At 41.0% G+C, this 24,898-nt stretch overlaps 1 protein-coding gene across 1 annotated transcript; it reads left to right on the plus strand.

Annotated features, from left to right (window-relative positions):
- Positions 1–16,512: 16,512 nt before the first annotated feature.
- On the plus strand, positions 16,513–17,445 carry LOC136498494 (ribulose bisphosphate carboxylase large chain). The gene is given in 1 exon segment (XM_066494416.1): positions 16,513–17,445. A coding segment is annotated over 1 exon segment (696 nt). The 3' UTR covers positions 17,209–17,445.
- Positions 17,446–24,898: the final 7,453 nt, after the last annotated feature.

A 24,898-nucleotide genomic window follows, 5' to 3' on the forward strand; every position in this document is an offset into this window, starting at 1 on the left:
CTAAAGAATAGACGAGGGGGTAGTTGACCAAGGCCGAATTGATAGGCCACAAAAGAGGGGTTCTAGAATTCATAAGTTGAAAGATTATCTGGGAGACAAGCACCAATAGCCATTTTGCCACGACCATGGTGAAATTCGGCAGGTAGCACGCAAGGTTTGATGATGCATCTTAAAATTACAGTAGTTGTTTCTTCTAAAAAGCCTGATTCAAACTAAAATTTAACTAGCAGAACTAGCTCATTATCTTCATCTTCATCATAAGGCAGCTAGGCCAAGATGTTTGCATCAAACCCTTTGTAAAATTTCTTAAAAAGGTGGCCTATATCAACAGCAATTGTTATGGCTGATGCAGCTTAACCATAATTCATACACTATCGAGTTCTTCCTTCTTTTCCTTTATAATCTTCAACAAAGTTGGAAGAAGGGAAGCTCAGATTCCTGAGATTGGGTCTTACAATCTTATGCATGTACAAATTCAACCATAATAGTATCAACTACCAAGGGCCACTGATGGTGTGCACTGGTTCATTTTTTAGCAATTGGGCAGCTACTTGGTGCATTAGATGATAAGTAGATCCAAGCAGATATTTTCCAAGGGGGATTTCATTACCGATTGCTAAATGCTCTGCCAAGTATTTATGATCATAGGTTGGACCATAGGAAGACCCACAAAAGATGAATTTTTCTAGCCACATATTCAAGAAAGCTACATGTTCTCTATCATCAATAGTCGATCCATCCCCAATATTAGTCAAAATGTAACTTGCCCATCCTGTGTAGTCTGATATTTTAGCTAATTTCTTGAATCCAGCACTTAAGAGATCATATGGTTGCATTGATCCTATTATAAGGCCGATTAACATGTAAATGTCGGCCAAAGCAATGGTCATTGGACCGTGACAAAAAACGAAAGCATTCAAAGTATTGGACCAAAAATAAGATGTAGAGATCAGAAGTGAATCATTTATCTCCATTCTAGACAATGAGAGTGTTAGGCATTGGTTTAAATCATAAATTTCCCAATCTCCAGCTTTCTTTTCTGATACCCTACAGAACCAATCTCTCCATCCTTTAGGTATTTTGGGCTAGTTTTTAAAAGGAGTTTTGGTGTCCTAGGAAGATAACTCTATTATAGATTGTTTGAAGGGGATTCGATTGGTTTTTTGGTTGATAAAATCAGATTGATTAGGATTGCCCATAGGTCCAACATAATAGGTATTAGGAACAACAGCTGATGGAATAAAATTTCATTCCTCATTTCCTAGAAACCAGTTGGGATGAATTTAAGAAGAAAGGAAATACAGAGTAGCGGCTAATACTTAAAAGACAGAAATCTAAAGGCATACCTCAGGAACATGATTGTTGGTCGCCATTGCAGCCAAAATGGATCTAAATCTGAGGAAGGTTGTAGAAAGGTGGCTTGAACAACAGTTTGCTAGAGCAGAAGATCAGCTAGGGTAAGGCTTTAGTGGTGGTAGTTTTAACTATTCAAAGAGAAAAGGGGAAAGTAAGTAGGCCGAGCTAGTTGGAAATGATACTGTTGGGGTATTATATAGAATTTGGCCCAAGAACTTAGGAGTCATGTGTATATTTCAGAATGAGCAGTCACAATACGATGAGCAGATAAATAGAAATTTTAGAATAAAATTATTTTTGTCCCAAAATTGGGGGGCATGTGTTTACACTAAAATTTGGGAAGAAGAATGTGGGAACTCAAAGCTTTTTAGGATTATGTCATCAAGGAATTAATTAGATGTGAATCGGTATCAGCTGATTTAAATGCGATGTCAGAATCAACTATTTTATAGATGACGCCAGCAGACGGTGTCAATGGGCTATGCTTGAATGGCGCTAGGAAGATGTGTCGGACTCTATAAATAAGGAAAATTAGGGTCCAAGTTATTATTAAGTTAATAAGTTTTCTTTTATTCCAAGAATTGTAATGAGTCATATTTGAGTAGGATTCATGTTTAGGTTCTGGGTATAAATATTAGACCATGGTTATTGTACAAAAAAATGAACACTCAATCAATACAATCTTTCTGACTTTCGCCATCGTATTAGGAGTAGGAGTACTATAGATCTCGGTGAATTCTTCATCAAATAGGGCTACATCGACTGATCGACCTCTAGCTTGCTTGTGAGTACCATCACTACTTGTATTGTGCTTGTAAAGCTGCATCAGCTGATTGATCTTTTATGAGCCATAATATAAGTTAGTTATCGATCTGTATCATTGTTTGTAAGGCTGCATCAGCTGATTGATCTCTTACGAATCATAATATAGATCAAAGTTATCAATCTTGTATTAAATAACTTGTTGTCTAATACAATATCACCAGTTATTGAATTTGCTAAGATTAGTAAGATTTTTCTTGCTATTTTTGGTTGATTAACCAGTTATGGATCTTGTTATAATTAATGTTTTATTATTTATAACAAATCACCCTATTGAGATAGAGATAGATCAGCATCATATCATCTTAATTGGTCGTCCTTTGATCTGGTCACGCTTTAAATCTTATGATTGATGGCTTAATTCCACTAGATCAGCTGTTTTATCTATATTCCAATCTAACATAGTATGCATCCAAAGTCATGTTTCAATCTTGAATAAACTCAATAGTTAATGAGATTTAATCTAATGACACTACCATAACTGCATTGATCCGATCGAACCTCACTTGTAAGACTTTAGATTAGAAATTATCGATTAGTGGTCTTGTTCATGATCAAGATATGTACTATGTTTGTTTGCTATGACTACATCGGCTATTTTAGCCGATTTGCCTATACTCTCACGCATATAGCTTGTTTTTATAAATCTGTCAACATATAGATGGTTTTATAGATTTTAGCCGATTTGCCTATACTCTATTAGTTTGTTATCATTATCATAGCTGCATCAATCTGATCAAACCTCACTGTTAATGATAATTGATTAGATTCAAACTGTTTGTAGATTCATTTATATTAGACAGTCAATTTGTTCGCATGTTGTACTCTTTTCATCAAACTTATCGGCTCAACACTTTATATCAATCATGTTCCATTTAACCAATAATCCTTGATTTAAAGGTCTTCATTTCATGGATACGCCGGATATCAACTATTTAGTCGATAGCCATATTGAATTGGCTATCTAGCCGTACATTTGGAACTATCTGGTGCAACACCGACATGTTCCACTTTAAATTACTGATAAGATTTTCTCTCCTTGTCAATTGTAGGTCAAATTGACTGGCACATCATTGGGTTTTCAGAATTGGTTGGTTCTGTGTTGAAGCCAAATAGATCTCTGGTTTCGTTCCACTCAGATCATCGGGCTTGCTATGTGTTGATCACATCACCACATTTTTGTGTCAACAATACTAAACTTCACTCCAATCTTTCTCCATTAGCAACAAGAGCTTCTCTATCTATCGGCCCTTGATGAGTAAGCTTAGGTATACTGCTTTGGTTGCAAAGCAGCAAGCACCCTTCTAATGCGTTATTAGGCTGCTTGGAGCCTTCTCACTTAGTAAGCCACCTTCGGCCTACCTATTTACTCATCTAAACTCGTCACACAATGAAGTGCTTTTGAAAACCTTCCCTGAAAAAGTGGGTATAGTCTTCTATTGCCATGTACATATCAGTGGGCAGTGGGATAAGTTGAAGCATGCCAGAACCTTCTTTAATAGTGAGCCATACCGACTAGCTCCTAGCAAGGGCTTCAAGATCACAGTAAGCCAGCCCTGACACCTTTCAACATTTAGAATGAGAAGTTCGCATTCAAATAATTTATATATTATAATTGTCATGTCAACGCAAGAGATCTATTCTATTTGATCTATGGCGGTATTCGGAATTAAGAACCCGCAAACCAATCAATGGTTAATCGTAATATAGTGGATTTATCACATAATGGAAAAAGGGGACAAAGTCTTTCTGAAACACTTCGTTCCTCGCATTTGACGGGTGGAGTTCGAACCACCAGTCCAACATCTCCGCCGACCACTCACTTTGCTCGGATTAACTCAACAAAGTCTGCTTTCACCCACCTGGGTAGGCAGCTGAGTGCCTATACAAGATGGAAATTGATTCGGTGTTACAATGCCACTACCACCGAGATTGATCCCCATGTCACCTTTCAAGAACAGTAGATCTCTCACACTTATTAGATGTACTAGAGTATAGGACTTGGTGAGAGGTTGAACTAATATGCATGTGCGCACAGTAGATGGGGAACAAAGCCTCTCTCTGTTGTTCTTTCGTACGCTCACCTAATAAGTCTTTTGGCTTAGCTATATGTAGACCCTAGCATGGATTGCTCCTTACCTAGCTCCCCATGCTAACTATCAACTCTCCCTGGCTTGCAGGGAACATAATCCGTTAATTACCTTGCTTAGGATAGCAGTCGTAAACCATATCAACTTCCCATGACGTGTGGGTCCTGATATGGAAATGTGAGCTACTTGGACTTATGGAATTTTAAGCAGCATGCTGCTTGTACATCTATTTGTAACAAAATAGCAGAGACATGATCCTTTTGCTCAGGCCTCAGGTTGGTTTGTGTCCTGCATGCAGATCGTGTACTTCTCCTTTGAATCATTGTATCTCCTCATCTGCTTATCTCTTCATTTGAATTATTTTATCTCATCAACCTGTTCAAATATAACTCTAGTAATTTTATATTGGTTGATACTACCTTCTAGTTTACAAGCCTTGGTCTAGGTCATGTAGTGGAGAATCGAGATGCCATGTAGAACAAAGAGGTGCTGGTCTGGGCATATTTACATGGGAACCAACTCTATGACAGCTATGTTACATGCACACCCCCATTTTTATGGCTTAGTTACACGTATAAGAGTCTGCTTGCTCTCATGTTTAGTTGTGTATCCATTTTGGGGCTTTACTCTTTCATGATGGAATGAGGAGCTAGAGTTGATTTGAGGTAGTGGATTAAGTAGTGATGGGTAACCTCAAGTTGACTTGTTTCATAGGGTAGAAGCTTTAGTTGATTTGCGGTAGCAGCGGCAAGCTTGTGTCGACTGCAGACAACTTGAACCCGTTAGCAACCGTAGTGCGAAGCAGCTTGAACTAACTTGTCCTAGCCATTGGTTGGCTCCTGTCGACTTGAACTAGCAAAGAGAAGCTCATGTCGACCTATGGGGGCAGTAACATGATCACGTTGACTCTTATCAGTCTCAAGCCTAAACAGCACTTATTGAAACTTCAAGAAAGCTCAAACTTGATGAGTGCTAATTAAGCATAATTCAAGTCAGGCATGCTAGTATGAAGAATCAAAAAATTGCAAATTAGCTGGCTCAAAGAAAGTTCAAACTGACCTATACAGCCTATTATCATATTTTATCAAACTTCTATGAACCAAGTCTCACAGAAACTAGAGGAATAAAGGTAAAAAGTAGGCCAAATCAACCTTCTAAAATATGAATTTGTGGCACGCAATCATTTGAGCTTCCAAAAATGTCATATTAGGTATAAAGGAACCTCGATTAGCTTTTTATAAACCTTGAAAAGAAATGAAACAAGATTGGACGTGGCTTAGGCTTTTCGTGCACTAACACATGTCAAGACTAGTACAACTTTACTACTCATGACTGGCATAGCTTTTTCTTTTCCTGTACTAACTCGTGTCACTCATGAACATGTACTAATCAGTTAAGACATTCAAATTCCAAATTGAACAGATTCAATAGAAGAACTCACAGCCAAAACAAGCGAAAGAGGAAGGGCTGCACATGGATTGCCTTTTTTCCTAACTATCAGAAGGTTGTTGCTGTCCTTTTCGCATTGGATTTCTTTCATGAGACTCAGAAATCAAGAGGATGGGAACGACTACTGCTCAAATGCATCGAACTAAAAAGGAGGTCTCAACTAGAGCCATTAGCGGAGGAAATCTTTCTGCCAGGATCTAGAAAGGTTCGTGCCAATGACTTCTGTCACAATCCTGATCTTAAAACAACATTATCCATTTCATAGGCGAGGGTAGGGGAGAAGCAAGCCAAACCTCTGATCGACCCAGACACATAAAAAATTCTCGGTGTCGAGAGAAAGATGAGATTCAGTAAGTAATTCAGTGAGTGCTTTCTTTTATAAGAAGAGCATCGGCTTGGAAGAAGGAAATGAAATACGAACAACCGCGCTGGTCGTAATAGATCGACTTGAATGTGTCTTCTTGCTCCAGCATTCAAGTTCCATTTCAAGGAAGGACGACGTACCATGATACTTTCTATTTTGTCGAGCCCTGCTTTGGTCTCTGGTTTGATGGTTGTACGTGCTAAAAATCTAGTACATTCGGTTTTGTTTCCCATCCTAGTCTTTTGCGACACTTATGGTTCACTTATTTTGTTAGGTCTTGACTTCTCCGCTATGATCTTCCTAGTAGTTCATATAGGAGCTATTGCCATTTCATTCCTATTCGTGGTTATGATGTTCAATATTCAAATAGCAGAGATTCACGAAGAAGTATTGCGCTATTTACCAGTGAGTGGTATTATTGGACTGATCTTTTGGTGGGAAATGTACTTCATTTTAGATAGTGAAACCATTCCATTACTACCAACCCATAGAAATACGACCTCCCTAGGATATACGGTTTATGCTGGAAAGGTACGAAGTTGGACTAATTTGGAAACATTGGGCAATTTACTTTATACCTACTATTCCGTCTCGGTTTTGGTTTCTAGTTTGATTTTATTAGTAGCTATGATTGGTGCTATAGTATTGACTATGCATAGGACTACAAAGGTGAAAAGATAGGCTGTATTTTGATGAAATGCCTTGGATTTTAGGAGGACTATAATGAGGAGGCTGAGAGCTAGCACGAAAACAGTGATTCTTGAACGGCTGAGAATCACAGCAAAGAACAGAACACCTCGTTCCCATTTCTCTTTTTGTATGGGGAAGTCCATGTGGACCCACTCCCAAAGTCTCTCCTCCTGGGCCAAATTTAGCGAGCTCCTACCCGTAGTGGCCCCCTACATTGAAACTGTAGTTGAAACTACGGGGAGTGTACTGATGCCACAAAGGCCTTAGGTTTGATTGGACTTCTTTTCCAATTGTTTTTATCTAAAGGCTGAATTTACTTGTTTATAGGTTGTTCCTATCCTGTAATTCAATACACTATTCTAAGGCCTGTTGCCTATACAAGATATCAAGTTTCTAGTACAATCAGCTTTGGTTATCGCTATACCCTCCCTAGACAAATGATTTGATTCAACCCACTCTACTACTGGTACAGTAGCACCCTGCCTTAGTAATCGCATAGGCACCCAGGAACCTTACTTAGTAAAGAAGGAGACTCCCCAACAAGACTACTAGCTGGTATGGAGGGACTAGCTTTGCTTGCTTCCTAGTCAAATATGCCCTATCCATCTTACTTTAATATGGAATGGTATATATATAAATATCCTTCCTGCAAAACTGAGAAGGTCTTAAGGTCTACACGTGATAAATACGTCTAATACTATGATAGGAGAACTACTAACTTCCGCCATCTGCATTAGTTATGTTAGCGTAGGTAGGCGGTTCTCATGCCAAAGGGGAAGATCTCGCTCAGCCAAGTGCACAACCTGAGTAAGTACACTTATCGAGGAGTGATAGGGCAACAAAGTTTTAGGCAAAAAAGGTTTAGGTGGCTATGGGTGATATGGGGAATCTAACAATTAATTGATAATGATTCAGCGTGGTGTGCATTGGTAGCTTCAAGACAAAGGCATTTTCCATATGTAAGCCACAATTTTCGTATCTTATTCTTCTGAACCAGGAAAAGCGTTCTGGTAAGGAGTATGAAAGAAGAGTACGAAAAAGGAAGTCAAAAGTGGTAGATCTAGGACATGCCAATTTCTTTCTCATAATTCACATCGCCGTGCATGGTTTTCTCAAGATCATATTTAATTAAAGAAGAACAAGATTGAGAAGAAGATAAAATGAACTTAAGTCCTCGTCTCAAGAGAGGGATGAGTTGAAATTCGTTCTGGACTTGTGCACGTAAAAAGGCTTTCACGTTTGTAAAGAGAAGAAATGGATAGAGCAAAAAAGAACATAGAAAAAGAATAGGCCTGATTTGACTCATCTGCTCGTGGGATTGACGATACTGCTACCCGGCTACACTAAAAGAGGGAAGCGAATATCCTAAAGATTCTTTCCTTTGTTGTCTCACTATCAGAGCATGCGAGAGAGACCAATAATACTCTCTTTGGCGGCTTAGACTTACTCATTTTGGCGATGTCTGGCACCCGCGCAGGAAGGGTTGAATTGTCTGAATTTCACTCTGTGAAATAATGGATCTAACGTTAGGGCTTAGTTACTCCATCCCTCTAGCTGGAAATACTTGAACCTGAGTAATTAGCTTCCTTAAGCCAGGTCCATGTTCATATTTATGGAGCTAAATCAAATGGTAACTAGATTCATTCCATAGCATGGGATTCTGTAAGAGGATCTCTAAATAATATCTACACATCAGTTTGAGTTCGATATTGAAAAGTCCTCTCAAGTTGACTATTTTTGGATAAATGGGTCCTGTCAAACTGTTGTGACTGGCATCAAAATATGAAAGGCTTGTTAGATTACCAATACTATGTTAGCATTATCAAGACTGCAATCTATCACAATTTTGAGATGCTCTATAATTATAGATACCAAGAAAACATGATTATCTATAAATTGAGGACTTGGTCCAGAAGTAAGAAAATAGGTGTGAAATTCTAGGCTAGGGTTAGCAAGGAATTGTTTGGGCTGACTGAGGATATAGAGCTGATGGAGCTACCTTTGCAAGGGCGCAAATTCACTTGGAACAATGCTGTGTCAGCTGCTAAGTTAGACAAATTCCTTTTTACAATAGACTAGGATTAAATGTTGTATACCCATGCTGTTGCGACAGCCCCTTCCTAGATATGGTTCAGACCATATTCCTTTGTTGCTGGAGTGTGAGACTGAACTGTTCAAAGGGTTTTTTAAGTTTGAAAGATCATGGTTTCAACAAGAAGACTTTATTCAAAGGATGGAGGTGTCATGCACTGTTGTTAAAAGGAGAATTGGGGAAGCCTTTTGAGTAATTTACAATAGATGACAAAGTGTTTTAGGGGTGGAGTGCAAATGTGAATAGAGAGATTAGGAGAACAAAGGAAGAATTGTTGACTAGTCTGGATAAGTTGGAGCTTTAGCAAGAAGAGAGGGAATTCGAGCAAGAGTGGGAGTGAGTTGATTACTGATTTCACTGGGGTTCCCCTACCATCTAGAGAGAGTTGTCGCTAGGTCCTCGAAAAAAGAATCTACCATAAAAGAGATGGTGTAGCACCTAGTTTTAAGAACAAAACCAGATACACACCATATGTGAGCCCAGGAAGTCAAATCTCACATATAGCTACAAATAAGGGTAATATCGAAAGACAATGCTCAATATATTACATGCCTAGTATAAAGGATATAACCTTAGACAATAAACAGCGGAAAGACAACTCCGATCTTTGGGTGAAGACTCCAATACCACAAGGAGAACTGACTGGTTGATCACAATCCTAATTCCTCCAAACTCGAGCAATCTGGTACCCATCTGGGATTTGTATCCAAATAAAAAATATATATAAAGCAAGCATAAGTACATGTCGTACTCAACAAATATAACATGGGGTTCATGAGGCTCAAAAGGCTAACACTGGTTTAACAATGATTATCTTTTAATGAGTCATCTTTTAGCAATTGAGTAGCAACAAGTTTATTCACAAGCCCATATAAACACATGATCAGGTAAACATGAATAATGAATAGCATAAATAGTCATCATTAATGAGCATCTTTATCATTGGTATCATTAGTGTTCATCATCTATTCCATAAGGGTCCAAGGCCACTCATGACCATAAGCACGACTGATATACCAGTTTTATAGTCTGCAGAGGTTTTATATTTTCACTGTGAGTCATGATTTACCCTTTCATCTGAGGTGATCTGCCTCTTGACCCACTACCTAGGAAGGTCGGTAGGGTTCACTATAAAGCCTTTCAAAGGTTCGTCTAACAAGTTAGGGCCGCTAAGGTTTCCCCATCAATAAGCATGAACCCCCCTCTAAGGAGTGACTAACAAAATACCAAGAAACCAAAGTGCACCCTCTTGGTAGGCTGAGATCATACCTATCGGAGCCCCTCTTGCACCATAAAGGTAACCACTAACATGCTAGAAAAGGTCCTCATACTAAGCTAAAGCCAGAGCCATGTGGCCCTCATAGCTGTAATGTAAGTCCTAGATGTTCGCTTATAGATAAGTCCTTAGGGAGAGGAATCTATAGCATCATAAATATAGCCCAATGCTCTAGCCCCCTTGTTCCATGTTGCTAAAAAGCAACTTTTAGTGTTTATTGCATATACCATTAGTTAAGTTACAAGATCATGGCTTTAGTTGAGCGCTAGCATCATACTACCCAATGCAATAACCCATAGGTGACAAGGTACAGAGTAACAAAGTACTAGGAAATCCTTAGTGGTAATTAGGGTAGACACATGTAGTATGATAAGTGATTAATAGTGAATAGGTAATAAGGATAATCCCATGCTATACTTGCCTTAAACTCTGATCCTTCTTTCAATCCAAATGTTTAAAGATCTGCTTCTTGATTCACCACGTATAGCTCACCGACTGGACATGATCATAAAGCACCACACAAGCATCCAAAAAAACATGCATAGCATTCAAACATAACTATATTAGAACAATACATTAATCAGTGAAAAAGAATTTGAAGTCAAATCTACGCGTTGGTACAATCACACAGACGCAAAAAGCACACTAATCGGAGCTATGGTGAAAAAGATACATCTACCAATATATTTGCTTTATAAAAGTGAACCAAGAGCTTTATTAATTTTAACTATATAAAAGGATGTATAAGATTTTTCAAAGAAATACCTGAGTTGTATTAAGTCAAAATTCACATTTGCATTTAGAAGACAAAAGTAGAATTAATCATATTTTATTTATAAGTCTAGTTGCATAATTATTATTCAAGTTAGAGTTTAACCCATGAAATTCCAAAGCTAGTGATATGATAAATATTTTTACTAATGTGTAGATTACGTCACAACTTGAACGGATCAAATCAGATTTAAAACATAGAAGATATGAATTAAACAAGATTTCCTTTAATAAAATAATAGATTAAATCTAACCTTGAATTTTAAAAGTTGAAATCATATCTAATAGTAGTATGAGCATGTAGATTATGGAATTACGAACCTAACGCAAGTTGAATGGGTAAAAACGGAGCTAAAACGAAGAAGCTATAAAATAATGAAGATAGTGCAAAACTGTAAATAACTAGATCTTATTTTTCCCTTTTAAACAAATAAAAACTGAATTTTACAAAAGATTGGACTACAGGTACTATTTTGAGAAAACCCAGGGGCTAGAACAAGAAAAATAAGGGCCTGGTTATAATTACTTTACACGGACACTAGACGGCGGGTTGATTTCGAGGAAACATAGGGGCCTTTGTGCTAAAGGGTGCACAGTTAGTAGGGGAGGGTGATGTGGCTACCAGGCAGCACAACGGGAGTGGGGGCAGATGGTGCACTAGCTATGGGCTCACAGAGCTAGCATCCGTGCATGTGGTCTATGGTGCATGATGGACCGGTTATGAAGGGGTATGCGGGGTTCTAATCTAGATCATTGATCGCAGATCGGGCGGTGCAGATCAAATGGGGAAATGAAAGTCACCAGAGCAGCACTATGCATGGCGGCGCCATGGTTGATAGCGAGAAGCTCGCCGGTGATTAGTGAAAGGGTGATTCTAGCTGCAAAACTCGACGGGGGAAGCACGGGAAGAAAGAGTGGGCGATGATGAACTCACCTAGGGGGTTATCATCGACAGTGAGCATAGAAGGGGCATAGGACACGGCGGAGCAGATGGCGATGGTGGTGCTAGGGTTCCACGACGATAGCATGGCTTGACGCAAGACAGCGTGATCTAGGGTTGGATGGGGTGGCACGGCGTTCAGCTTTTTAAGGGGCGGTTGGCTTGGTCCGCATGGTGAGACATAGAGACGTGGCAGCAGCAAACACTCGGTGCGGCGGGGAGAGTCCAGGAAGGAGATGTCTGAAGGCAGAAGACGACGTAGTGTTGACACGTGGGCCTGGTTTGTCGGTGAGAGAAGAGACGGGGTCGAGGTGTCAGAGGGAAAGAGGGGAAAGAGGCGCAGCGCGGGTGCGCTACTAGGCCGACTAGGCCAGGGGCGTGGGGCTGGGCCGAGCTAGGAGGGCGCTTGGATTGGCTCGGCCCACATGGGGAAATGAGGGGAAGAAGGAGAGAGCAAGCCAGGGTAGGCCTTTGGGCCAGGAATGAGAGAAGGAGATTTTTCCATTTTCCAAATCCTTTTCTATTTTGTTTTCAAAACCAAATTCTAATGTAAACCAAATCAAATTCGAATATGGTTTAAAATAAACTTTTCGATTCAAGTAAAATGTGAAATTTTGGTAAGTTTTCCAAAAACATTTTTTACAACTTTTTAAATTCTTTTATTTTCAAATTCTCTTTTTCTTTCTTTTATTTTACTTCAATGCCATTTTTTTAATTTCATTTTCAAAAGCATTTTGAGTTCATTATGAATTTTGGATTCAACCACTCATTGCAATAAATCAAATGCACTGGCATGTATGCACAAACAAGTTGCTAAACCTTATGATAAATCTTAATTTAATGAAAATTTATTATTTCCCCTTGTTTTCATGAGCATAAAAATACAAAATTAAATCACTTTAGCTCTATTTCAAGAGAAGCAAATTTTAGGGTGTTATAGATGGAGATTGACCAACCACCCTTAAATAAAAAACAATTATTTGTAGGCAGGAACATCTATAGAAGTGAACCTTGGCATGCATGTTTTCTTTGACCTTAGCGGCCTTTTTCATTGGAAAGAACATTTCTCCCTTTTTCTGCTGTGTGTTTCTCCACCAGAATCCTCATAGTACTAAGTCGTGGCTTATAAGCTAGCCCCTACTCCTTGCCCCAAACAAAAGTACTTGTTTTGACCGACCTATTACGAGCCAAAAGTAGTACACACAAGAGTGAAGTCATGGCAACAACCATACTAGATTGTATTTTGAGAATATCCTAATAATTTTAGCTTATTTCCTTGCTTTCTCAAAATACCCTATTTTACATGGATCGACTTGGTAACCTACCTCTACTGGTTTGTAATTTCCATATCTTTAGGAAAGACCGGATCATAACATGAATTTCTGGGCTTACTTAGAAGATGTTGATCGAAGTACTCTATATCCCTCTTATGGGGCTAAGCCCACAATTAGGCTGTGAGATGGAATTAATATTTTCAATTGTATCTAATAGAATTCATTTGAAGGCTTTCCTTGGAAAAACCTACGCCCACCATAAAAAAAGTATCCCTTTTTCTTTCTCTTTTCGGGAGCAGAGCTAAAAAATAAAATCAAATAAAATAGTTACTCTATGATGATGACTAGATTGAGTTCAATGGATATGAAGGATATAAATATGCTATTTGCTGCTATTCCATCTATTTGTGCATCAAGTCTGAAGAAGATCTCAATCTATAATGAAGAAATGATAGTAGCTCATTGTTTTATAGGCTTTCTCATATTCAGTTGGAATAGCTTAGGTAAGACTTTCAAAGAAACTCTCGACGGGACAATTGAGTCTATTCAGGAAGAATTGCAGCAATTTTTCAATCCCAACGAAGTCATTTCGGAGGAATCCAATGAACAACAATGGTTACTTAGGGTTAGCTTGCGAATTTGCAGCACCATAGTAGAATCATTACCAATGGCACACTGTGCGCCTAAGTGCAAAAAAATAGTGCAAGCTTTGTTATGCCGAAACCTAAATGTCAAGTCAGCAATAGTTCTAAATGCCACTTCATCCTATCACATCCGTCTTCAGGAAGATATAATCACTAGTTTTCACTTTTCAATGAGTGAAATATTTGTATCCGAGTCTATGGTAGAAGCTTCTAATGTAGAACAAATTCAAGGAGAGGCGTTCATACCCATAGACCTAATTCGAGAAGGCTTGATAGTCCTAAGAAAGGTGAGGGTGGGGGGTTCTATTTTTGAAGAATATGGAAGAGAAATAGAATCTCATTCATGTGTTCATGCTAACAGAAGAGTGGATCCAATACACATACATAAGGCATCTATTGTTCTTAACAGCGATGGCTATTCATTTAAGTCTTTGGGTAAAACCACTAGATCTTCAACAAGGTGGAATTCTCGTTTAGTATAATAGTAGTAGACGGCAGTAGATCCTACAACGATAAGCTCTTCAATGGCAAGTTCGATTGCACCCCATCTCTACTTCGAGAAAAAAGTTCTATCCTTGGATTCGCAATAGCAGCAAAGAAAAAGGAAGGGGCGGGTCCGATTAGATTATCATCCTCATCCGAATCAGAATTATCTACTTGAACAGATTCAATGTGTTCATCATGGGAAATGAGATGTTGTTGTTTAGTAGGCTGATCCCTTTCTTCGATAGACTACTCCTCGGATCCAACTATTGCGTATATGACCTTAGTATCAGGCACTACGAAATCCACTATGGAAACAACATTCTGAATCCTAATCCTAAAAGGCACTATGTATGTGAATGGTGAGTAACATTCGTCCTCCAACACTCGATTTCCTGAGATCAAGTTCACCTCGCCCGTTTTCACCACTAGCAACCCATGAAGGGGATTTTTGGTGGGTGGTGTTACCCCGCCCGATAGAGATATTATGCCGGTGAATATAACAAGCTGAGTCAGAAGAAGATTGGTCCATGGAGCATTGTCGGTCTCACTGACTTGCTAAGGCTATCTTCCTTAAAAACAATCCCTTATTAGTTCCAATAAGCAAGAAATTGACTTTCTTTATAGTATAGTGCTTTCGATTTCGAAACCAAGTTCAAAGAAAGAGGATCTTCATTGGGGACAATATAGGAAGGAGCCAGGGCCATTCTATTCGGGACTGATTATGCGAGCACTTCTCGACCTCCTGATTATACCTTTTTGAAGGTTATAGGTTGTTTATGCTTTGCTTGTCTACGTCCTTACACAAATCGCTTCAAGATCGTTACCCTGTGTTTCTCTGGGTTATTCTCCTCACGGGACACAAGTGTCTGCCCGGATGTACATCAGTCGACATGTGGTGTTCAATGAACAAGTTTTTCTCTCCCTTTGCTAAATTATCCTCTCCTGTCTCTCCTATTACCAGCTCCATTTCTTCAACCTCATCCCTTCTCCAAGTACTTATTCCTTTCACTACTCCTACTACTGATTCATCTTCCCCCACTTCTCTTGTATCTTCTACTTCCCCCTTCTCCTCCTCCTATTCATCCCATGGTGACTAGAAATCATGATAACACTCGCATTGTTAGGAAAAGCGAGAAAGTACTTTCGAAGCATCCTTCTACCTGCCTTGGCACCATATATCTGAATTAGTTAGTATATTGTAAAGATGATTTGGCTTGCAACCATAAGCCAATCATTTTTTCTAAGATCTCATGTGCGAGCCTTTCTTTCCCTACCTTGTTCAATCCAGAAATCAGATATTTTTAGCTCTGAGAGCGATGGGATGGAAAACCAATCGAAATGACTATAGATAAGATTTTGGTACCTTTATCAAGTTGGGTTGTAACATCAACGTTGGTTGGCTATTGTTGAAAAATCAAGTTAGTAAGGTGAAAAAGCATTCTCTTGAATGAGCATCGGGTTCTTTTATTCTTGCATCTTCGATTGGGCAGATCTTATTTTATGTTAGCTTTTGAAATGAAAAGTAATCCCAGTTTCGTTACTTTTGTTAAGCCGCCCGCCCAGTGCTTTAATTGATAGAGAAATCCAGAAACAGCCAAAATTAAGGTCAAAATTTCAATCCTTGGTTAGTAGTAGGGCCTACTAAAGTCTTGTGTTATGTATGACATTAGCTCTTTGAAAAGGCACATATGCACATCATGGATCCTTTCTTTATCTGGATGGAGGCCGCTAAGGTTGGGAACAGAGCCAATTAAGGTGCTACATCTGGCTAAATACTGCCTGTATGTGTACCCGTATTGCCTCTTCCTTTGCTTAGTGCACTCGCACCAGAGCTTCAATGTTGATGTGCTTTGTCAAATCTCTATAGCTTACTTGCCTTAAAAACCACTCTTGCTTCCTAGCCTCAAAGAGCACCCATGAAGCCTCTATCCGTTGTTTAGTCCCCGCCTGCCCTTCTTGCATATGAGGGAATAAAACTCACTAAAAGTGTAGCCAGGATAACTTGATTTTCTTGTCCCAGCTCTCACGGGAAACAGATTACGCTTTCACGTAGAAAATGGAAGGTCTTCGCTATATATAAAAGAGCTCTTTACCCTTGGCAATAGAGCAGCGCCTACGTACAGTACCTTTTATCCTTTTTTTTATTTAATGAGTTGATATTATATTAATTGAATATCTTTTTTTTAGATTTTGGCAAAGGTTTCATTTATGCCTAATCCATATCGAGTAGACCCTATCATTGTGAGAATTCTTAATTCATGACTTGTACGGAGGGACTTATATCACCACAAACAGAAACTAAAGCAAGTGTTGGATTTAAAGCTGGTGTTAAGGATTATAAATTGACTTACTACACCTCAGAGTACAAAACCAATGATACTAATATCTTGGCAGCATTCCGAGTAACTCCTCAGCTTGAGGTTCCACTTGAAGAAGCAGGGGCTGCAATAGCTACGGAATCTTCTACTAGTACATGGACAACTATTGGGACTGATGGACTTACTAGTCTTGATCATTACAAAGGATGTTGCTATCACATCGAGCCCATTCCTAGGGAGGCAGACCAATATATTTGTTATGTAGCTTATCCATTAGACCTATTTGAAGGGGGTTCTGTTACTAACATGTTTACTTCCATTGTGGGTAACATATTTGGTTTCAAAGTCTTACGCGCTCTACATTTGGAGGATCTACAAATTCCCCCTTATTGAAAAACTTTCCAAGGTCCGCCTCACGGTATCCAAGTTGAAAGGGATAAGTTGAACAAGTACGGTCGTCCTTTATTGGGATGTACTATTAAACCAAAATTGGGATTATCCGCAAAAAATTACGGTAGAGCGTGTTATGAGTGTCTACGCGGTGGACTTGATTTTACCAAAGATGATGAAAACGTAAACTCACAACCATTTATGCGCTGGAGAGACCGTTTTGTCTTTTGTGCCGAAGCAATTTAAAAAGCATAAGCTAAACTGGTGAAATCAAGGGGCATTACTTGAATGCGACTGCAGATGCGAAGAAATGATTAAGAGAGCTGTATTTGCAAGGGAATTAGGGGTTCCTATTGTAATGCATGACTACTTAACAGGAGGCGCAAATACTACTTTGGCTCATTATTGCCGCGACAACGGCCTACTTCTTCACATTCACCGAGCAATGCATGCAGTTATTGATAGACAGAAAAATCATGGTATGCATTTCCGTGTATTAGCTAAAGCATTGCGTATGTCGGGGGGAGATCATATCCACGACGTTATAGTAGGTAAGTTAGAAGGGGAACGCGAAATAACTTTAGGTTTTGTTGATTTATTGCGCGATGATTTTATTGAAAAAGATCGTTCTCGCGGTATCTTTTTCACTCAGGACTGGGTATCCATGCCAGGTGTTATACCGGTGGCTTCAGGGGGTATTCATGTTTGGCATATGCCAGCTCTGACCGAAATCTTTGGAGACGATTCCATATTACAATTTGGTGGAGGAACTTTAGGAGATCCTTGGGGAAATGCACCTAGTCCAGCAGCTAATCGTGTGGCTTTAGGAGCCTGTGTACAAGCTCATAACAAAGGGTGCGATCTTGCTCATGAAGGTAATGAAATTATCAAAGAAGCTTGCAAATGGAGTCCTAAACTAGGCGTAGCTTGTGAAGTATGGAAGGCGATCAAATTTGAGTTCAAGCCAAGCCAGTGGATACCATAGATTAAGTAGATAAAACTAGATATAAAGAAGGTCTAAATAAAATAAAAAACAAGAAAAATAGAAAGATAAAAAATAAATTATGAAATGAAGTAATTCTTCTTTATTCTTCTAATTGAGCCGAATTTAAATAGATCTTGATACGGTCATGAGACTTTACAAAAATTGAGATTGTGTGGGTGTTCAGTCACCCAATCTCCTCCTTTTTGGTTCTAGCTGGTTAGAGCAGAAGACTAAAAATCCCCTTTTGCTTAGCGCGTTGGACTCCAAATCCTAACAGAGTGGTTTGAATCCACCTCAGAAAGAGAGCAAGCTAGAATGAAACCTAATGAAAGTTGTGCTTGTCTAGGAAGACTGCTGCACTCCCTACGGGTAGTAGCAAGAGAGTGAAGAACAAACGATCCTCAAAACTCAAAAGTAAGCAGTGAATGAGTCCGACTCGAGTTCGTGGGTCAAAGGCGAAAGGCAGATTCGGAAAGGATAGGATCCTCCTATCATGATGATTAAGGGAAGAGTGAATTGAAAGAGATAGAGATGGTTCTTTTCTTTTGTTCGGGAGACAACCATTGTAGATTCCAGCCGAGAAGACCAGGAAAAGAGAAGGATAAAGAATGTCATATATCTCAGGAGCTAGATCACTTCCCGATGAACAAGTAAGAATTGCCTCAACAAAAATGGATGGAATTGGACCGAAAAAAGCCATTCAGCTTCGTTATCGATTAGGTATCAGTGGGAACATCAAGATTCATGAGTTAACTAAGTATCAGATCGACCAAATTGAACAAATGATAGCTCAAGATCATGTTGTTCATTGGGAATTGAAGAGGGGAGAACGAGCAGACATCGAACGATTAATTTCTATTTCTCGTTATCGTGGAATTCGTCATCAAGATGGATCGCCATTACGCGGTCAACGAACTCATACTAATGCAAGGACTGCTCGCAAGCAAATTCGGAAATGAAAGAAGGCTACCGAAAGAACAAGCAACGGATTGAGCGCTCATCCCTTGCGCCTGCGCATACGTTTTCTTGCTCCTTGGTACTTGTCATTTGAGGAAATGTTCAATAGTTCTTTTTTTCTTTTTCGTTCGATGTCTTGAACCGCTTACTAATCACGTATACGTATAGTACCCTTCGCCACTCCACGTCTGGCCCGTCTTGGTCTCGCTCACTTCGCCCGCCTATCGTATCGGTTCGGCTTCGTCCGTCAAGCGACAGCTTCACTATCGCTCATGACTGGTAGTTGTCTCTATGTAGTAGTCGGCCTTTGTTAAGCTTCGCCAGAAGCGACTAGTCGCTTCCCGAATGCCTCTTTCTTGTACTAATTAATGTGTATGGTCTAGTCTTTCCAATGCCTCTTTCCTTGCCGCCAACGCACGCTAGATGGAGAGTAAGCAAGCTACCTTGCTTGCATTCGTGAAACGGTAGCTTCCGCGCCCTTCCTGCCTGCAGAAATTGATGTGAATGATCGTGTCTTCGACATCAATTTCAGTCTGATTAGATATGTCATTGAAACAAATCTGTTTTGTCTTTGTTTTATTTTCGGATGATAAGGATGAGCCAGCCGATCCTAACATAATTTTGGAGGAGCCGGACGACGAAGCCTCAAAATCTGATAAGGATGTCTCCAACGCAACCAGACTGCAACTATATATTTTTTAGGGGTCAGGAGGGAAAAAAGATATGTTGTTTCCTATTAGTCCCAAGTGGATACCCCCTGCTTCCATGGTCTGCTTATTAAGGAAGAGATGCAGGAGGACCTAGGGCCTGAGCAAGTTGGGTTGGGGTATAGAGCCATAAGCATGGTGGGGTGATAGAGGATGTGCTCATCAGTTCATAGTTGGGTATGATATTCTCATGGATTGTTGGGAACATCCTCTATATTTGAAATATGCCTTTCTAGGAGCATTATGATCTGTAGCTCAAATGGCCTCTTATGAAGTCTCTATTGGTCTTATTCTTATTGTGCGCCTTGTGAGCATGTTTGGATCCACAAAGGCAATTGCTCGAATCTTCCCCTAACCTAGCCTAGGAACGGACCGGAGGGAACCGCAGCATGAGGAATGTCCGCATCTCGTCGCAAGGCTCGTTTTAGTTTTGGGTCATAGTGCGGGCAGTGTAGTTCGAGGCACAAGGGTCCAGGTACTACCCAGGTGCGAAGAACCCCAGAGGTGACTGCATTGAGCAAAAATGTCACTCACCAGCCTAAACGATGAGCAAACACTCGAACTTGAGAGCAAGGGATCACCCAACAAATGGACGAGCTCCAAGGAGGGAGGAGAGAGGGAGGCAAGAACCATGCTTTTAGAGAAGTGGCGGTCTGAATCCACTCTGAAAAAAGAAAATAATTGACTAAGCTATGCCTTAAGGGGGGCTCCACACAGAACAGGACCATGGCCTTCTTGTCTGGATGATAGATCGGCCATATGAGTACTCTGGGACACTCCAAACTAAGATCGGACCGTCCAATAAACATAGGCTGCTCTCTGGTTTTGGCTATAATTCAACGGACACTCCGCCAAAATGACAGATCATCCGACAAATGATGAACAACACTTGTGCAAACATATTGGGATCGATTCCTAGGGCATCCAGACTCTGAATCGAGTGTGGTTTGATCCTATGGCTTTCTAGTGACGTAGGGATACTTCTCCAAGTGTTGGATGTGCCATGCATGGGCTGTGGGGAGCTCGACCTTGTCAATGGTGGAAACCACCATGGATGAGACATGGAGCTCATGGGAAAGCTTGCTAGGGTTAGGGAGGATGAAGATGAACATCGGGGATGTTCTCACCATGCAATTGGTGAATTTTACCTACAACAGTTTGCCTTGGTATGGCCTGAGGAAGGAGATCGAGCTTCGGGACACCATGTGCTCGAGGTTGAAGATGATGGCTTGTGCTTGGGGGCCTCCTCCTCCAACTCTAGCAAGGTCTACGACACCATGGTGGAGCAGCTCGCCGACATGCTCCAGTAGCAGGGCATCCTCCTCCTCCTTTCCTTCTCTTCTTCTTCTTTCTTCTCCTCTCCTCTTCTCTTCTCTCCTTTGTCTCTTCTCTATTGGCTAAACGTGAATGAATGAGAGTGAGAGAGGGAGAGGGCTGGTGGTGGTTGTTTTGTATGTGAGTGGTGCCAATGACAAGTGGGTCCATGTGTGGTGTGTGTGTGACACCGCATCAAACAGCATGAGATAGGTGACGATCGAATTTGATGAATAGTCCACCAGAGGCATTGGACGATCTGTCGATGCCCGACCGTGTCTGATAGACTGACTAGCTATGCAAGGGTTTTAGTGGACACTCTATCATGATGGCGGACACTACATCAGTGCACAGGTTGGCCAAGATTATCCTAAGCCTGTGAGATGTCTTGATAGACAATCCGGTGGTGATGTCGGACGATCCACCAAAACTAGCAGTGCTCGGATTTGGGTTGGCCTAGGCACAAGTTGAATTCTAATTTGGACTAAGATGCACATGATGCTCAGCAAGTTCACAAGTAACATTGAAGATTTTGATTAATAGAATTGTTAGATGCATTTTTATGCTAAAGGTGCCTGTGAACTATTGTAGTGATTTTTGGGTCGTTACAACTCTTCCCCCCTTGGAAAAACCTCATCCTCAAGATTCAAGAAAGGTTGAGGTGATGGAAGACATCAAGGTAATTTAGAGTAGGATACATGTGTCAAGAATTCCAAAGTTGACAAGGTGACTTTGAGAGTAGAGTTTAGTTGGACAAGGGTGTCTCTCAAAGAAGAGTGCATTTAGCATGGACTGGTATAGGAAATGACAAGCAAGTTTATATCATCCATGCAATAAGGATAGAATGGACTAGACATCAAAGAATGATTTATTGGAGTCCCTTACTGCAGCAAGGAATATATTTGGAAGGAGCATCACTTTCAATAAGAAGGTCCATCGATGAGTTGTTACAATGGTCGTGATGATTCCTTTGATACTCGAGGGCATCCATAAGTGTTGGTATTTATTCACTTGTCACTTGTTTTAGTAGTCACCTAATGTATGTCTACATCTCTTAACAATACTTTACCAGGTTGTCATCCCTAGTGATAATTCCAGAGATGCTTGTTGGTACTACCTAGTATTACTACTAAAGTAGTTCTTTATTATTTTATGTGACTAGGAAGAATGTATACATATATATGAATGAACATAATCTACAAGCTCATAGATAATATACCATTGTAGCACTTCACCTGGGAGTATTCCAAGTATCGTTACTTACATTTTTACCACAGGGAAGGTTTGGCATGGACATTGTCGACAAAATATGGTCGGTAGTCTACCTAGGGGTATGCCCAAGGTAGTAGATTGTCAGCAGACAGATGCGCAAGCCACAAACAAGACGGTGACGCAAGACAGACACGAGGTTTTATCCAGGTTTGGCCACCAAGAAGGCGTAATACCTACGTCCCGCGTCTGATTGTATTGTTGTATGTCAATGAGAGATGTTTTTTAGAGGGGTCCCCTGCCCGCCTTATATAGTCTGGGGGTAGGGTTACAGATCTGGAAACTAATCCTAGTCAGTTATAATTGCCATAGGTGGCCAGATAAGGATTCCTATTCTAACCAACCAAGATCTTGCTTGATCGCCAAATCTGTCTTGACTCCTTGCACGGGACTCTAAACAGGTTGGCCGGGCCACGCGTCATCTTTTGGTGGACCGGACCCACTGATCCGGGCTGGCCCAAGCTTAGCCGTAAGGGTATAGGGGTTAATACCCCCACAGCTAGTCCCCGAGCACCATGTATTATGCTGTGACACGCCATTTAAACCTTCTCCAAATAGTGAGGCTTGAGTTCTTGACATCTCTGACCACCGTTGTCGCTGGAGAAGTAAGTTGTCCGAAGAATGTATGGTGCTCTTAAGAAAAAAGAAAAAGATTTCCGTCCTATGAAGTGTGCCCACTTGTATTTCTGAAAAGAAATGTAAGTGCATCTTGAAGCGTAGCATCCTTGATCATCAGAGGCGTAGGGGTCGAAAAACAAACACATTCACCGCAAGGTGAAGTGTGCCCACTTAGTCCCTGAGCCTGGTAGTAGGTGACGTAGGCACTTGGTGCTAGGGTCTAAAAGGAATCCCTAGTTAAGTTAAGAACCCAATCATCGTACAAGCAATACGAGATGCACCGACAGGTGCATCGTACTGATGTAGTCCCCGGGCTTGCTGGAAGGCGAAGTATGAGCCTTGTAGCAAGGTCTAAATAAATGTATCTCAACTATATGTGAGTACAAATCACATGTAGCCGAGGAGAACGATCTCCAAGCAATGGTCGGGACAGTTCCAGAGCATGATAGTAATCCTTACAATCAGTCAAAGCATAGGGGTCGATTAAATAAACACATTCACCACAAGGTGAAGTGTGCCCACTTAGTCCCCGAGCCTGGTAGTAGGTGACATAGGCACGTGGTGCCAGGGTCTAAAAAGAATTTCCACTGGAGTTAAGAATCCAATCGTTGTACAGGGGATATGAGATGCATCGGCAGGTGCATCATACCGATGTAGTCCCCGAGCTTGCTGGAAGGCGAAGTATGAGCCTTGTAGCAAGGTCTAAATAAATGTCTCTCAACTGTATGTGAGTACAAATCACATGTAGCCAAGGAGAGTGGTCTCCGAGTAGAGGTCAGGACAGTCCCCGAGCATGCTAGTGGTCGGCGCAGTCCCCGAGCACGGTAGTGGTCGGAGCAGTCCCCGAGCACGGCAGTGGTCAGAGTAGTCCCCGAGCATGGTAGTGGTCGGAGCAGTCCCTGAACACGGCAATGGTCTGAGCAGTCCCCGAGCACGATAATGGTCGGAGCAGTTCCCGAGCATTATAGTGGTCGGAGCAGTACCTGAGCACGGCAGTGGTCTGGGCAGTCTCCGAGCATGGTAATGGTCAGAGCAGTCCCCGAGCATGGTAGTGGTCTGGACCATCCTTTAGCACAAGACATGCAGCGAAGAAACAAATGCCGCCTGTATTATTATTTGGTATATTTATTTATCTTCTTACTCTGTCAAGTCCAATCTAACACATCTGGTCCAAAAAGCAGACGGGTATAGCATGTCATACTGTCTTGTTGCCCTTTCTAGCAAACAGTCGCTTGGCACCTGTAAGGAGGTGCGTTAGTGTGGGCCCTCTCACACTAGCAATGAAGAGGCGTGTACACTGGTAATGAAGGGGCATGTTTATTGGTGTAGATCTCAAGGTTGTGAAAACAACCATCCATGGCACGTGTGCACGTCTCCCAAGAATCTTGGGCGGACGAAACGGCGGAACTCTTGGTTATTTATAATATAGAACTGGTAAGTTACTTTTTACCGATCCCCATTATCATTCGCCAGCGCAGCCTTCTTCTTCCTCTTGCCAAACCCTATACCTTTGAAATCATCACCAATCACCCCTCCACCGTATCCACCCCTTTAGCAAGGACAGATTAATGGTGAAGAGAGACACCCAGAAGAAAGCCGGAGTCATGGTGAAGGAGTGGTGAAAGTCAAGGAGCAACGAGCAGACCATCGAAGACCTCGTCACCATGGGAGTGCTCCACAATAAGGCACTCGCAGGATGGCGCGGTCGGAAGGAGAAAGCTACCCCGATCCACAACCAGGTGAGATTGTGGTTTTTGAGGATTTCTTCAAGTGGGGTTTTGGGGTTCCAGTGCACCCTTTCCTTCAGGGGCTCTATTTGTATTATGAGATTGGGATTTGCAATCTGCATCCCAACTCGATTCTTCTTGTCTCCACCTTCATCCATCTTTGCGAAGCATATGGTGGCTTCTAGCCCCATTTCGACCTCTTTTGCCATCTGTTTTGTCTGTGAAAGAAAGGAAGCAGCGGCTCAAAGATAGCCGGAGGCGTATACCTCAATCTGCGTGACGGAATGAAGGCCTAGTACTTGCACTGCCCTTGGAACACATCGCTGGACGACTGGTACAAGAAGTGGTTTGACATCCGT

The sequence above is a fragment of the Miscanthus floridulus genome, chromosome 12, assembly GCF_019320115.1.
Source record: "Miscanthus floridulus cultivar M001 chromosome 12, ASM1932011v1, whole genome shotgun sequence".
Lineage (NCBI taxonomy): Eukaryota > Viridiplantae > Streptophyta > Magnoliopsida > Poales > Poaceae > Miscanthus > Miscanthus floridulus.